This window comes from Paramormyrops kingsleyae, chromosome 10, assembly GCF_048594095.1.
Source record: "Paramormyrops kingsleyae isolate MSU_618 chromosome 10, PKINGS_0.4, whole genome shotgun sequence".
In the NCBI taxonomy this organism is placed as follows: Eukaryota; Metazoa; Chordata; class Actinopteri; order Osteoglossiformes; family Mormyridae; genus Paramormyrops; species Paramormyrops kingsleyae.
In genome coordinates, this window is record NC_132806.1 from 26,335,531 (window position 1) to 26,353,262 (window position 17,732).

Genomic DNA, 17,732 nt, shown 5'->3' on the forward strand with positions numbered 1-17,732 from the left:
TGCACTGAGTCATCCAGCCTAACTGGAGCCAATACACCAGCAGCCCGGTTGGCTCCTTATAAGCCTTATAAGGCATATCAGCCTGCTCCACAGGGATGGGGGGGACCCAGGTGCGGTACATGGTACCCCAGCGCCCCCCTCAGGCTGCTGACAGGAATGGATGAGAGGCTTGTGCTGGAGCAGGGGTCACCAACCCTTTTGAAACAGAGCTACTTTCAAATCTATATAAATGCAAATGTGATTAAAGAAGAATAGCAAGAGGATAACATTACATTTTACACGCTGATCACTGGCGAGTTGTGCTATTTTTAGAACAGGGCTGCGGGCGACCCGTGGGCACCATGATGGTGACCTCTGTGCTAAAGCATAGCAGATGATGTGGACATACAAAGATGTTCATAGGTCTTGTGCAAGGAATATTCCAACTCCTGGGATGGACGTTGATCCTGGGATGGGCTGATACTATCAACACCGCTAGTCGGTTGAGTTTCACTCAAAAAAAAAATAAATCACTTATTCATTAATTCTCTGTTTTGCATGTCACACAAACTGACCCGAAACCACTGTAGATCGTGCACTATATTTCAATGGCAAGGCAGAACTGGTCCCACCAAATACATGCCAGAGGTTAGACAGAATGGCACCAGAGTAAAGTCCCTCTGGGTACTCGCATACTCAAGCCTCCCACTCAAGCCACATTTGCATGACGGAAACGGGCATGTTTTCTCGGGCATTAATACTGGAAATGCCCCTGCCCCCCTTTTAAAGGGGGTGCCTTACTAGGACACGTGCGCACGCATACTGCACCTTGAGAAAGTATTCGTCCCCTTTCACTTTTTCCAAACCATGCTGTCGTAGACATTTCAAGATCAATTGAACTGATTTTGTTTTACCATCAATTAACACACAATACACCATAATGACTATGTAAGAATATATTTTAGGAGTTTTGGGGGAAAAAAACAAGAAAAACAACACATTTTTAAATCTCTCATATACATGAGTATTCATCCATTAGTTTTTCATACCTGCTTACCCACTGCAGAGTCACGGGGGTCTAGATCTTATCTTGGAAGCTATAGGCGCAAGGCAGGACAAAGGCCAGGAGAGGACACCAACCCAGAGCAGGGCGTTCATTCCATTGACACCTGTAGGCAATCTGGCAGCTCCAATTAACCTCAGCATGTTTTTGGACTGTGGCAGGGAGGGATCCAGAGAACAGAGGAAACCCCACGACAACATGGTTAGATCATGCAAACTCCACACATGGACCCCTAAGAGGAAACTCGAACCCTGGTCCCAGAGGTGTGAAGCAACAGTGCAAACCACCCACACATCAGTGTTCGGGTCCTTTATTCAGTACATCACAGGACCACCATCGGCATATTTTACAGCTGTGAATCTGTACCAGTATAGCTTCTACCCACATGCCACACTTTTGTGCAGTTTCTCCCTCTTCAACATCTGTCAACATCAGTCTTTAAAAACGTCTGAAGGCTCTGCACACTACAACAAAGCAATAACTCAAATCACCCAGAAGAACATCCTCAGCAAGAAAGAAATAACCCATTTATTTAAAGATCATCCCTGGCGGCAGGGGATATGTAATTTGTACCGTTCGGGTTCTGCTGACTGGTTAAAGAGTTTGCCAGAATGCATGGCTTGGGTGATTCTTGACAAGGCCTCATTCAGCAGATGGCTACACGTAATACACTTTTAAATGATAAACGGGGCACCTTGTCAACCGCAAGATTCTAGTAGTCCACATAAAACTTATTAGGGATCAGATTCATTTTCCTGTCACCCCAGCTCTCCCCCAAAACATGTAGTCTCCTTTGTAGAAGTAGCTCTCACTGTCAAAAAGGCTGGAGACCTCTGGGCTAATGTGCATCAGAGCGGACGCGTACGGAAGCTGGCGGAACACTCTGCTCAAATGCAAGTCACCGAAAGTCCTGGATTTAATATTCAAAAAATCCCCAAAGACAACGCAGACCAGACAGCGAGTGTCTGGCAACAACTCTGTCTAGACAGATTTAATTCCTCCACGCACACAGGTATGGGCATTGGTCACTAGGAAACAACTAAACAGTTGTATTAACTACAAGGGTGATATTTTGGAAGTTTCAAAAGTGAAGCTGAATTTACCCACATTTTTTGAATGCCAATATCCTTCACAGAAGAATCAAGGGCAAATCTGAGTGATACATTATCAGGATTGGACGACAGGATGCATCTCCAGTAAGAGCCAGGTTGACTTTAGTGCCCTCTGCAGGCCAATATATGCATGTCACCCAATCCACAGAGCTGAGCAGCTGAAACCTGTCTATCCTTACGAAAAGGCTCCACAACAATCATGGCTACTATGTGATCCCATCTTCTTTCACATTATCATGCTCATGTATTTTTTTTCCATGATGTGGATCACACCACAGCTGCCACCTCGAATCCCAGGCTCCTGAGATGCAAACAGACGGCGCTTGTGCAGAACTGCCCAGGCTAATTTAATCCTCAGAATGATGCTAGTCTGTATAAGCAAATGCGACCAGCGTTTCTGAGGTTATCTTGCACCTAAGGAGAGCTCCTGAACATGAAGAGCCCTTGGAAACTACCACCTGAAGAGAACATAACATGGTTGAACAAGACCAAGTATCTCTACACTAAATGGAAGGCAAAGCATCCATTTACAAACCAGTGCCTTCAGGGGCCGTCAACCTGAGGTGGCCCATTGTGTACTTCCAGAAGATAAAAGGCATAGCGCTTTTGTAAGTCTTGTTAATATAGTGGTTCGTATCCCCGCCTGTCACACAGAAGACCGGAATTTGATTCCCCCATAGGAAGGAACAATAATTACCCCTTGGGACTGAGTTATCCAATCAGATTCATCCAATACTGAAATGAGATGCTGAAAACCCAATGGCAATGCAAGAGGAACTTCTTGGGTGCACCAATCTCTACACACTGGCACCAGGGTGGACCAAACAAGCATATACCTGGATGGGTCCCCCCATGGAGCTGGGCCTGATGTTTCACAAAATTGAAGGGTTGCAGGTTCAGTTCCAAGAAGGTGCCACGAGGGAACGAGGAGGACCACCCAACACAACTCCGGAGAAGCACCAAGTTATAAAACTGGCTAAAACTCTGAATAAAAGCGTCAAGTGAGGAACCTTCCATAACAAAAGGGTCTCCATCAGCCAGTAGCCTATTCCTGGCATCAGAGGGCTCGACGCAGAGGAACACCCTGGAAACAATTAAGCTTCCATTCATCTGCCAACAGCTTAGGCAGTACAGGGTCAAGGTAGAGTCTGGAGTCTATCCCAGGCAGCAGAGGGCACCAAGCAGGGGAACACCCTGGATGGGATGCCAGTCCATTGCAGGGCACATACTCATACACTACGGGCAATTTAGAGACACTAATCAGCCTAAGCGCCTATCTTTGGACTACAGGGGAAACCTGCATGACATGGGGAGAAACAGCAAATTCCAAACACAGAGCAGGGGAAGGATTGAAACCCTCAGTGTTGGAGGTTTGAGGCAGCAGTGCAGCACACAGAATAATCCCGCCGCACCACAATGACACTCAAGTACATTAAATAATAATAGTCTCTTAAAATGGGGAAACTGGCAAACAGAAGAGCCCTGGAAGCTTTTTTTACTAATCAAAATGGAGTCTGCTGGCCAATATAATTTACTTTCCTGCGAGCTCACGCCCTGATAAGGGCCTTCCGCACAACACAGCTTCCTTGGCTAAATAAAAGGTCTTCCTGTGGATGAATAAGCTAAAATTAAACCTGAATGACTACAAGTATGATGGAGTGGGCATGGTGAGAGTTGGGGGTTTACTGCTGATGGGAATCAGTGGGCAACACCCTTCATTCTGGGGATCAAAAAAAAAATTCGCAAGAAAAGAGCAAGTTGACTCTTTTCCTGCAAGTCGTATAGCCAGGGAAGAAGTGAGCAGTTTAGCGTTTTGTTTTCTAGCTCTGGAACTGGCCCAGCAAAGAAGTTCGTTAACGAAGTTCGTTAAAGAGCAGTGGCATGGTGAGAGTCAACAAGGAATGATATGTGACGACCTGTTTCACACACATCTCTTGAAAAGACACGTCTGAGCTTCTTGGGCAGTGATACCATCACTCACACACACACACACACACACACACACACACACACCAGCTGTGATCATGTACTAAAATCTGAGAGTCTTAAGAAGTATCTCAAACTTTCACAACTTCTCGAAGTGCCTCTGAAATAATCCTCAGGGTCCCGTTTATAATTTTATAAAAGCCCAAATCTATATAAACATCAAAGTATCTCAGACACAAACTGTAGCATGTTTATGCAAAGAAATATAGTCACAATTGTGCATATAAAAATTCAAATGTGATACCTTCAATCATATGGCCCATTTGTGGATATAGTAATTATTTGCAATTATAAATTACAATTCAGTTAATTATTCAAAAGCACCAAACTGTGAAGTAAATCTATGTATCAGATAATCAATGCATACATTTTAAAGGTTAAAGTACAGTACAAATGTATCTTTAAAAACACATATATGCAATCATACATCATGGTCAAAATTTATTCATCAGCAGTTTAGCATACCACCTGCCAAGCACAAGGGTGCCAAGTTTCCAAACTTATTTTTATATTCTGTTTTTTTGAGGATTCCCAGTAGAACGCAAGCCCTCAGATTTCCAGCACCTTTTCCTGTTCGTTTTATCGTCCTGCTGGCAAAAGAACCCCCACAGGACGGACAGGAAATGCCATCTTCTCAGAAACACACCAAACAGGCTGATATACTATAAACAGGACATCCACCCACCCTGGAAGAGGGTGCAGGAGGGCTCAGCTGGCTGCACCTGCCTGGGCACCAGGGCGACCCCCCCCCCCAAAACCCATCCATGACCCCCACCTACAAAACACCGTCTTTACGCCCAGGGGTATAGCTAAGGGTGGGCCTAGGCCTACCCAATTAAATAGCTGCCCTTTTCTGGTAATAAATCTGCTATTATTAGATGCTTTCCCAGCACAGGAACCATTTCAGAAACAAGAACCTTTTTCTGGAACCAGCAACTTTTGTCCTGTTTCCTTTGCAGGAATTTAAGCCTATTGTAGCTCTTTGGAGGCAGCTCTGGAACCCTTTTTAGCCCCGATTTCAGAAGCTGCATCCTCCTAAGGCTGTATTCAAAGACCAAATGCATCAGAGCGGCACGGCAAGGCTGTGCTTTCCATGCATTCGAAGGCTCCTTGAAATGCAGTCTAGCAATGCATCCTGCTTCTGCAGAATTGTGAAGGATCTACCCGATAGATTGTTCCCAGCCAAACATATCCCAAGATTCATTGTGCGGACCTTTGAAGGACGTGGTCTACAAAAGGCTACGCAGATTAGGAGGGTCTGACTGCAGAGCCGCAAGTTTAGAACAGCAGTTTCACAACACAAGGTTTCAGCTGAGTGGCACTGGATGCAAGCGCAGTAGGAAATCATGTAAACTTGCACAATTATACCAAACAGATGTGTCATGTTGGGGTATGTTTCCCAAAAGCACTGTTGCTAACTTTGTTAGTAATGGAGCAAAAATTGAGCAGATGGTATTATTTTTGCACCTCAGTTACATTTAATGCATACATGTATACCTTTTTGCTTGCATCTCCTTAATTCTGCATCGATGACCCGATATATCATTTGTCTATATCGCCACTACTGGCGGTGAAACTTGCCAGCACATATTAGCAGAATAGCATTGCATAGAGTTCTACGAATATTTTGTCTATGAACGGGTGTTCTCGGATCATTGTTGTAGCATGCTTGGAAAAACCATGAGACTACCTGAGACTGTCAGAGCACAGAGAGAAACAGGCTCCCACTAAAGTTAAATAAGTTTAGTAAAAAAAATGCAAATACTACTTTGCTTTGTTGTAGTTTGTTTTCGGTACAGTGTCTGTGGACTATGGCCATTCATTGCAGATTTATTATATAACACGGTTTGGTTTTGCTGCCTATGCAGTCCCTGTCTGTGAAGCTGTTTTCATTTTCCCTCTATCTGCTATGGGGTGCTTGTTTGGATTCTGAATATAGTGTCTTGTTGTAAGTGAACGGATTGGTCTGATTTTTATGGCTGTTGAGGGATGTCAGTATATGACGACACAGCACAATACTTTTGCCTTTGTAATGTACTATAAACGCTATTGAGCTTTACTGGATTGTGTGGCTCACCCACAACTTAATTTCGGGCTACACCACCGTTTATGCCCCAAAGCTGCAGAAGTAGATGTTCACCAGCAAGAATGTCTCATATAAAAAACTATTACCGTGGTCTAGTTTTCAATGCAAGGGCGTAGATATTGGTACGGACGTTAGGGAGATGACCCCCTGTCAATACTCTGTGAGTACCATGTTTGATTAGGTGGGTGGGGGTTTCGAGGCCGATTTGGTCCCTACCAACGTTAAAAGCAAACCTACGCCCCCCTGCTTCAATGCATCATGTTTTGCTTTTTGTTTTTTTCCCTCACTTTACTCACACATGGTTCTGATTCTTCAGCCAATCATCTAAAATTTGTATCTGAATCTGCCACCAGACTCCACTGCAGAACAGCATGACCCACTTGATGCTACCATGCCGTACTGGTTTTGCGACCCGCTGGCCCACTGACACAGCACTGCTAGCTGAGAGTCACGTTCCCTGGACAGAAGCAGCCCAATTGCCACCAGTTATTCCATCCATTTTTCATTAGACAAAATACAATAAAATCCAGCATATTACACAGAATCCCTTAAACACTTAATCATGCACCCTAATGACTGCACAATTTTCACAGCCCAAGAGTTTTATGACACTCGCTGCTCTTTGGTTTTCTAAACTTTACTTTGTTTGAATAAAATCAAATGATCAACGTGAGGCTTAACTTTGACTTTTACTTAAAAAGATCATTATTAGCAACAACAAACAAAATAGTCTCATCAAAGCCAGTGTTGCTCTCTACCTAGAACCCGCTCATCTTTTTCAACAAAAAAAAAACTATTAAAGTGGAATAAGCCAAAATCAAATTGGAATATAGTCAGTTCCATACCATCACAGTGTTAACTGCATGCACAGTGTAGAAAAACTCACATAAACTTATATACATTAAATAAATTCTCAACATCTTAATCATTCTGCAGTTTTCCTAATTATTCTTACAATAATATTTAATCATCTGCAGGCTAGCACAAGGAGTACAAACAACTAAAGTAAAACTGTCATTGGTTCATAAAGCTGCAACTTTTTTTTGGCTCAAGGTTTACGACTGAACTGGTGATGCCATGTTCACGGCTCAGCCCTACCCCTGAAAGAACAGGTGGGGGTTCAGCTACAGCAAGTGCACACTTTTGTCAACCAATAAAAAAAAAAACAAAAAAACAAAGTCACTCTCTAAATCAACTTGCAACTCATGCTTGAAAGTTTAATTTCCCTTTTCCAAAGCAAATATTACTTTCGTTTTTCTGGGAAATGCATGCTTGTATCAGTGTGAGAGGAACTTTCATAACAGACCAAATAACCTTTTAGTGACAGCAGGGTTGAGTAAATGAGGCATTTACCGCAGTCCTGCCCTGTAGGCAGCAGACAGTCTGTTGCCATTATAAATACAAGAGTTTCAAAGGTTGCGGTGCACTTTGCATCCAACACCCTCCAGCTTGGAATTACCTCCAAACAAAAGCCTGTCCTAAGCCATTGTGAGCTTCATTCACGGTGAGTCACAGGTGGCTTGATAAACACCTCAATATTTTAACATCTCCTAGTCATGCGTTAAAGAGCATTTGTGACTTTTGGTAGGTTGTCATATATAAAAACTTTCCCTGGACCAGGCGATTGCCAGCACTTCACTTGACCTCTAAAACCTGAGGCTCTACGAAATTTGTATACGACTGGAAATGTTTCTATGCGGTGGGAGACCAGCAGCAGAGTAAATGACTGCTACGTTTAGCAGTATAGCACAGGGAACCCTTCTAACTTCTGCTATCACAGAAAAGAGGAAGTGGAAGGTAACAGCACTATCTCAGGTACTAATACCTCGACGTCTTTGAAGCGAGACCCAACCACAATGTCATCTTTCAGTGAGTGAAAGAAAAAAATATTTGATTCTCTACCGAGTAATTACAATCCTGTCTAGGGCCATCTCCGCTATAAAGAGGGGCATCCACTTTTGTACCAGAGGACACAAGTCATACCAAATACATGTACATATTTAGCAATTGGGAACTTTGTAGCTTTTGTACAAAGTCACGTGCAAGTGAGGCAGACAGCACATTTCAAACAAATGTGCCGCTGAGGAGTCGATTAGCCTGAAGTGCAGCTAGTGTCGAGCTTCCGATGAAGGACCAGGTACAAGTGTAAGCAATACTAGGGCAGGGACTACACAACAACTTCTAGCAAAGCAAGAATCCAATGAGACTATTCAAGCACCAAATGTGTAACATTAACACCAAGACGACACTTTTAAAAAGGTAAATAAATCCACCAAGGTGTATCTCTCTCATCCAGTTTATAGTACTCACTGTGAGTGAAGCCATTTTGGGTTATACAAGAACACTCTTAGGAGATTTAATGGGAAATGGATGTGGGGGGGAATGGCTTTTAACTGTAATGCTGCCCAGTTGGAGAGTGCCTTGGGGGATTGCACAACAGCAGGCCTGGTGGTTCCTATTGTTCGCTTGCAGAGCATGTTATCGTCTGAGCATAAACTGGAGGGTGGACTCTGTTCGCTGCTCCCACCAATCCCAGACCACCATCGCCCAGTATGATTCAGGGACACTGACTGCTCTGCATTTGGCTCCAGAGACAGCCTGGCTCCAGACCAATGGATGTGTACCCCCTCCACACGGCACTGGACACTAACAACAGCATCTAGACCAGGGGTCTCCAACTCCGGTCCTGGAGAGCTACTATCCAGTAGGTTTTCTGTCCCACTTGGCTTCTGATGAGCCACACCTGCTCCTGGTACTTACCTGAGAACTAGTGTGGCTCATCAGAAGCCGGGTATGATAGAAAACCTACTGGACGGTAGCTCTCCAGGACCGTAGTTGGAGACCCCTGATCTAGACCTACCACCTCTGCACACATTCCAACATCCTTGTTTGACACTTGAGCTAAACAGCAATTACATCATTGAAGAATGACAGTTCAGAGCCGGTATCTTGGCGGGTTCTTAGAGATGACTCTTTCCAACTCTGTCAATAACATGTCGAAATATGTGTGCTTCCATTACTACAATAAATTTGGCGGGAGGGGTTTTAAAGCTTGCCTCGTAGGAACGTTTGTTTGATACAACAGTGAGGCAGCAAAACCAGATAGAGACATCCTCGCTAAAACTGGACTCCACAATATTGCGTGAGCCAACTGAAAAGGACCCCAATTCCCAGATTTATAGTGGTTCTTAGTTTAGGGTGACCAGATAATCCATGTCAGGGAGGACACTCTGAGCTAGGACAGGAATTGTAAATTACCATTTCAATTAAACGGACCTGGATTTCACTTGAGCACTGAGCTCTTGCTGTGTGCTGATTGGTCAGTCTCCTATAATCATGCATGTGTCACTAATGCTAATGTGAAACAGCTGGATGAGTCTTTCAGTCAAGGAAATAAACCAATCAAAGCACAAGAAGAGCTGAACTAATTAGCCGAGCACAGGAGCCTTTCAATTTGAAAGTAGTTTGTAAAACCTGAAGTAGCTCAAAGTGTCCTCCCTGACATGGATTAGCTGGTCACCCTATCTTAGTTATATTAGTTAGGAACCAGGTTAAATATGCAGCCTGTCTGTGATGTGGGAACCATTTGTATCTATGGATGGAAGGTCCATATGACAGACGGCAAAATAAATGCGCTCTGGGAGTTTCCCCCCCACTTCCGCATAACATATGTTGCTAATTATGGTATGCCTAGTCCAAGACATTGAGCAATTTCCCTGCTGCATCAAATATTTATTGAGGTCATACTCTCCCGACGGCTATAAATACTAAGTAACTTTAGCCAGAAAGTGACTTAGCCAGTGAATTCAACCCTGTGCGCACCGTTTATCTACCTCTCCCGGCTCTGCGGTCGTCGGGAATTAAATAGATGATGATACATGTGGAAGGCAATTTGTGACGCGAGTCTCTTGTTGATTATCGGTGTTTAAATAGCGGGACGAAACTGTTGTTCCTCGGGTCAGTCTACGGAAGCTATACACAGCACATGAAACTCCAAGGCACATACAAAAGCTAAAAAATAAACTGCTTTCGGGTCTTTCTGCAGAACTGAAGCTGGACTATATTAAGATCAATTTAACTTAACTTGGTCTCAGTTCAGTTAAAAGTCTCCCCCAATTAAAAATGCGGTCTGTTAATGCCGCAGAAAGAGGTACAAACTTCGCAGACACCAGGTGCAGCGGAGAGCAGGTGTCTGGAGGAAACTGAACCGGACGAGATTAACTTTTTCCGCAGAGAATCACGCAAATGGAGAAAAAGTACTGCTGAATCATTGACTGCTTAACCGGACCCCATAAGAGCAATAAAAAGTTACCTGGAAGTATAAAACATGTTCATATTCATTCTGCACGCTTACCACATAGTAAAACTGCATGTCCTGGCGTACGCAATCCTCCAGCTGCATTACAGGTGGCGACAATCCATGGGATTCATCCAGAAACACAAACATCCCCAGTGTGCAGGGTGGGTTTTGTCTTTCCTTCTCTTTGAAGCAGGTCCCAAACACGCTCTTGTCCCTCCGCCCATCCACTGTGGCTCCCAGTATGTTTCCTGTGCGATCCGCGCTGGAGGGACCAGCTCTTCGCTGTGCGCAGCCCTTTGCGCCGATAGCGCAGCCCTTCCTGTGCCTGGTGCTCAGTGTGTGCCGCGGCAGATAACGCCGGAGCGGCGGGTTCTCAGGGCGACTGGAAGCGAGGCGCTGGCAGCCGGCACTAACTAACCAAAGTGGTTCCTGACTCTCCAAAAAGAAGCCCCCCCTTTGCGCACCGAGCCACCGTGGCTAACCGGTGATTCTGAGAGAAAACGCCATACCAATAGAATTCATACGTCTTTATTTAACAACTACATCAAATGAGCCGATTCCCCAAATGGAATTTACACAACATCATTTAGATTTGTAATACATGTGGGAAAACAACGGGTAGCCTATACACGTACCCAGTCTGCTGACGCACCTGAGCGCTTCGTAGAAATAGAAAGTGATGTCACCAAAATGAACTGGTCATATTCTGCTCATTCACGTTTTTATGACTGCGTGAATCTTTGAAACAATTTTTTATTTACTTTTTATTTATTGTTTATTTTGTGTATGAAATTGCTTCCACAATTTTGTGTAGTTTTGCCGAAATGGTTAATAAAAGCTAGGTAGTAAAATTCCGTTTCACACGTGTTTGATCATTCCTGAACTGGCAAGTCAGGGCGTGTCAACATACCTCTCACCAGAATTAGTTTAGCTGTAAGTGTTACTATATAGCCTGTCGCATCATGCAAGTAAAACTGGTGCTTCATCAAACGTTAAATCGTTAATTACTCAATCATTCATTCATCTCCTATTAGTGGAACAGAAATTCATGCATGGGATGTTCTGGGGTTTCGGGGGCTTGAAGTTACATCTTACAAATGTTAACAGCACATTTTTAGTTAAGTAGCCTACTTCCTTGGATTCTTGGAGGACTAATCTTTAAACACTGCATTCTGGTGTACCAGAATTCCTCAAATGGCTACTGAAACTTCCACAATCGTCTAATAATTTTATTTTTAGAAAAATAACTCTACCTTCGTAATACAGACGCGGGTTACGATGGTCCGAGTTACGACATTTGGACTTTACGATGGGTGAATGTTTTTCACTTTCGGTACATTATTAAATGAATTACATGATATATTAAACATTTTATTATAAAATATTTCTTGTGTTAATGCTTTTATCCCCAGCTGTCGGCTAATGTAAGTTATAATTCTGAGCACGTTTAAGGTAGGCTAGGCTAGGCCATGATGTTTGTTAGTTTAGGTGTACTCTTTTTAGGTATTTTTAGGTTTTTAGGTTTAGGTATTATAATGCATTATCGCCTTGTGGTATTTTCGCCTTTAGGTTTATCAGAACGTAACCCCATCGTGACCTGTGCAGAAGCTGTACATTCACAATGCATTCACAGAACATTCAGTGCACCTTCATAATGCATTCATAACACATTAATAGAACATTCATAAGCAGCATGTACATGTATACTGTAATTATATGATTATACGATATAAATATAATATTAAGATATTAACATATTAAGGTAAAGTGTTGCCAAAAGTTCATTTACTCCTGTCTGGAACTTGACGTCTGTAGTTGTTTTTAATGGTCCGAATTCACATGTGTGGCCCCATAACGACAATTTGTCTGTGATGCACTTAAGGATGATTCAGTTCTGTAGCCCTGGGGGATTCCGAGAAGATAATTAACCTTTCCAGCTCTTGCACGCTTATGTCCATGCCTGTCCTTCAGGCAAGTTTGACTTCTGATACATCCGTTTAGATTTCTAGATAAATGGAAAACGTCCTATCTGACTCAATTAAGTTAGTCCTGAAATGAGATTCATCGGAATGAAATGTAGATTTTCCAAGCGTGTTGTTGCATCCATTTTAAAGTTGCATGTGAACAGAATGCGTTAATTAAAATAATTAATATTATGACTTAAAATTATGATTGAAATTTGTGTCAGCAATATGTAATATGCTAGCCGTTTTAGTCGACTTACATAGATGTCGACTAAAAATCATTAATTTTGATTATTAAAATTAAAATGATTCATTTTAATATGAAAATGTCTTTATAATGTAATATACCTTTGTTTCTAATTCTCTTATCTCTTTTAAGATGTTTATTTTTTAAGCCTGCTTATTTTCCATTATAGTCTATATATAGGCCTACTGTCTATAATTGTACTTGCATTTTGTATTGATTTCTTTTTCTGTGCTACTGGACAAAGAATACCCCCCCCCCCCCCACTATAGGATCAATGAAGATCTAACTTATTTAAAAACTGCTACATAAAAAAGTCCCCCTGAAGTCCGTTCGGGCCACCGGTTGTCCCCCATTTTCATTGGCTCTGAGTGACGTAGAACGCAGTTTTCTCAAACACGCGTATGTGACGCAACTATTAGTTTAGTAGCTACGGGAAGAATACGCGAATGAATGTAAAAAAAAAAATTAAAAAAAAAAAAAATAAAAAAAAAAAAATAAAAATAATAATAATAAAAAAAATAAATAAATAAAAAATTAAAAAAAAATTAAAAAAAAAAATAAAAAAATAAAAAAAAAAATTGAAAAAAAAGAAGAAAAAAAAAGAATACGCGAATGATAGCCATGCATACTTATTGTATGATTTACGAAAACGTCATATTTTTATTCTGTGCGACTTAATCACGTAACATTACGTAATGCCTGCATGCTTCCTAAACAATTTATTCTGAAAGTCCATAATCAAATATGTGTCATTTTTTTACCACTTCCATACAATAAAAAAGAAGCAAAATTATACATATCTTTAGTTTATTTTTTAATAAATATACGCATTCGAAGCTAGGGGATCATTTCTTCACGTGTTGATCTTTTGTCCTGTAACTAAATATTTTATGTATAGTTTGTAATTGCCTTTTGAAATTTCAGAGTAGGTGGTAATTTTTTTGTATAGGCTATTTTTGGGAAAATATTGATGTTTCATGTTTACAGTTTTGCATGCCTCACGCACTTATCAGTTTTACAGTGAGCATGCCTTTTAGTTGTGAAGGGAGGACTTTGAAAATAAACAGCGTACGAAAATATAGTTCATTTTCAGCCATTGAGTGGTATAACAGCATCGTTAGTGCCATCGACGGATTACTCACACGGTTAATGTTAATATTCTTGTTTGTGGTGGTATTCTTGAATGTTCTAACAGATGCCACGAGGGGGCACTAGTAAAGCAAGGCCCAGGCGAAAGGTTCTGTGTATGATTTAGTTTATGCGGAGGAAGAAGTACTGCCGTCCAGCGAAATTCGTCCCAGTGTTGGTCTACTGTTGTTACTTACTTCAGCACAAAACAGTGGTTCATGGCCATACTGAGGCACAATCAGAGCCACTTTGTCCAGATAGAAAAAGTCTGGGACAGAAGCAAATGTTTCCAAGTATACACAGCCAAAATGTCTGAAAGAACAAGGCATAAAATTCATGAGGAAATCACAAAGAATTCTAGATTGACATCTTTAGGTCCTTCTTACCTTGACTGAAAGTCAAGGTTCATAATTTTAATATCAGGGTGAAAATACATTGCAGAGTGGCAGAGTGAAAGCCATTGCTTAGTAAGATAACATTGTAAATGCTGATGAAAAGCATCTATAGGAAACTATAGGAGAACCCTTAAACTCTTCAAAGTGTCATATGGAAAGTGAAAAGCGGAACTTTCTGGTCAACGTGGACTGCAGCATCTCCGGAAAAAACAAAGCACTGTGGAGCCCCATCCCAGTAGTCATGCATTGTAGTGGCAGTATGATGGTTTAATGGTTGCTGCACCAGGATCTGTATGACTTGCATCCATTGACAGAGTTCTAAATGCTCTGCACTAGTTTCTCAGGAAAATGTCAGGCCATCGCTCTAATCTGGAGTCCAGCAGGATCATGAACCAATACAGCAACCACAAACATACCAGCAAGTCACCACCAGAATGGTTGAGGAATAGGATACCAGCACCTGACAGGAGCAGCTCCTGCTTCTGAGAAGTTCACAGAGCTGTGTGACAGCATTTGATAGCATTCAGTATCTTAGTAAAATTACAAAAACATTTGGTTGCAGTAATTGCTCCTAAAAGTAGCATAAATTCATGCTAAATTTAATGGAGTGACTATTTTTTCCACACAGATCATTGATTAAACAAATTACATAAGTAAATTACATAAATAAAACTTATTAGGAGTTGTGTTATACAAGTTCCCTAATGTCTAATTTTGTTTAAGGATCTGATTGTAAAGTACATGCAGAGACTCAGATAAGGGGCAAATATTTTTTCGCAGTGCTGTAACCTTTTTCCATTTATTTTAAGTTTTCTAGGGGACCAGAGCGGGAGATTAGCTTAATTGCTTGATGATCCGTCAGTTCTAGAGCGGTAGATGCCTTAATTGCTTAATGATCCAAAGTTTCCTAAGTTCATAATTGTGGGTTTGGTCAAGACTGTTGTGCCATTCAGGAATTTTCATTAACTGGAATTGCTTCAAGACTAAATATACTTATTAGTGATGTACCGATGTAATTTCTGGCCGATACCGATAGTCGATTATTTCGAAAACTGACACCGATATCAATTGCTTGGGAGGTTCTGCTTAAATAAAGGGACACTCATAAATTAAAATACATTACAAAAGTATGAAAAATTATTTATTGTTTTGGCAAGAAAACACCAACTCTGCCATACAACAACAGTGCCAGGGCATTTTATAGTTATACATCTTATATATTTATAACATTTATAAAAGAGAAGGGCTGATCATCAAGTGTGATAAACCCCATAATACAGTATATACTTAATATCTTTTGATTTTGCACTGTCTGCACTGAATTTTCTTTCGCTTTCAAACGCTTGCGTTACTGACAGATTAGCGTTATCCGGGTAGTACTGCAGCCCTCTTCATTGAAATGGATGTCTTCTCAGACACTCTTCACACTCTTCACTGTCCCGCCTTAAGGTGACCAATCAAATTTGTGTGTTGAAATGCTGATTAGTGATTCCTCCTCATGAAATTTTAGCAGAGCAAAGTTTGCAAAATGCATTTATAACGATGTTTTCACCAGCATTAAAATAATTTCACTCAGCAGATATTTGTCTAACTGTTTAGTACGCGGGTGTGCAAAGCAATATGGATCACCATTGTAAAGGGAATTATCGGTAATAAATATCGGCTCATTTTTAACCATTGGCCAATGGCTGATTGTTGCTATGTCAGCCAATACCAATTGTTGGCCAATGCAATCAGTGCATAAGAACATAAGGCCATTCGGTCCATCAAGCTCGTTTGGAGAAAATTTGACTAATAGCTTAAAGTTGTTACAATTTTATTTAGTTCTGATTTAAAGGAACACAAGGTTTTAGCTTGCACTATACACTAACAGGAAGACTATTCCATACCCTAACTACATACTGTGTAAAGTGCTTTCTCAAATCCAGTTTAAAATGTTCTCCCGCTAATTTCCCCATATGGCCACGGGTTCGTGTATTTGAACTGATATTTAAGTAACTATTTGGTTGAACAGCATCCAGACCTGTTAGAATCTTATATACCTGGATCCTGCCCCCCCTTAGTCTCCTTTGCTCGAGGCTGATTCAGCTCAGCTAACCTCTCCTCATAAGACATTCCTTTATGACCAGGAATCATTCTTGTAGCCATACATTGAAGCCTTTCTAAGGCAGCAATGTCCTTTTTAAGGTATGGTGACCAAACCTGCACACAATATTCTAGGTGGGGTCTTACCAAGGAATTGTATAATCGTAGCATCACCTCCCTTGACCTGAACTCCATACACATAGATGTGTAGCCCAACATCCTATTGGCCTTTTTAATTGCTTCCCCACACTGGCGAGAGTGGGACATGGAAGCATCAACATACACACCAAGGTCTTTCTCATAATCAGCTACCTTTATTTCAGTGGAACCAATAAAATATCTGTACTTTATATTTCTGCTCCCTGCATGGATTACCTTACATTTGTCTACATTAAATTTCATCTGCCAGGTATCAGCCCAGTCACTAATTAAATCAAGATCCTGTTGTAGCCTCTGTGCTGTAAGTTCAGTATCTGCTACACCACCCACCTTGCATGTCTAATGCTTATACATAGATGTCTTGGGAAGAGTACCTTCTCTGTGACAAATCTTGAGAAATACTGAATGCAATCAAACGCTGTATCTGAACAAAACAGTTAGAACATGTGGTTCATTGAACACTGGACACACCCAAGTGGAGCTTAACCAAGTACAATGTGTTTTACAAACAAGCTATATCCTCTGCACCTAAATGTGTGTGTGTGTGACTTAGTGGGCTAAACCTCTGTGCCTGTGATCAGAAGCGTGTTGGTTCAAGCCCAGCACTGGCACATCTGTGAGTTCTTGAGTAAGACCCTTAACCCCCAGCTCCCTGGGCATTGCAACAGGTAGACAGCTTGCTCTCACTTACAGTTAGAGAAGGATAAATGATGTATCTATTATTATCACAACAATGTTTTATAAATTATCCTAAATGTAAATCACTTCATCATAACCGAGTGAATAAAAGTTACTGAGCATTACAAAAGAAATGAATACCTTACCAGCCACAAGACGGCAGTGTAAGCACATATATATCTAAGGATAGCAGCTTACATAAGCTGTTTTTTTGGTTTTATGTTGCACTAATATTCTACTTTGAAACAAATGTTTTTCCTGCTCCACTTATCTGATTTTAATCTTGAACAGACGCAAAACACAAAAACATCGTTTTCTGGGTTTCAGAATGGCGACAACAGTGCAAATCTTACTTCGAACGCTGGGCGTGAAAGAACAGCAAATTTAAAACCGAAAATATTCAGAATTTTTTTTTTATCAGAACTTGACACGATGTGGAGAGAGCGAGAGACACAGGCCGAAAGAGATAAAGAGGGAAGGAGAGTAATGGCTTCGCAGCATAAAGAAAACATTTTTTGTACCAAAATAAATAACAGTCTGTGTGCATTCC

The 17,732-nt window shown here is 41.4% G+C and overlaps 1 protein-coding gene across 2 annotated transcripts in view; it reads right to left on the minus strand.

Moving 5' to 3' along the window:
• The window catches only part of arhgap36 (Rho GTPase activating protein 36), a 28,011-nt gene extending 16,859 nt beyond the window's left edge, over window positions 1-11,152 (minus strand). Inside the window, exon 1 of one of the 2 annotated variants that reach the window (XM_072717594.1) lies at window positions 10,581-11,152. In XM_072717594.1, the coding sequence (XP_072573695.1) occupies window positions 10,581-10,673 (93 nt within the window). In that variant the 5' untranslated portion in view covers window positions 10,674-11,152. Of the gene's footprint in view, window positions 1-1,028; window positions 1,174-10,580 lie in introns of those variants that run through there. The other variant, XM_072717596.1, reaches the window with a different exon arrangement.
• Between the last annotated feature and the right edge of the window lie 6,580 nt (window positions 11,153-17,732).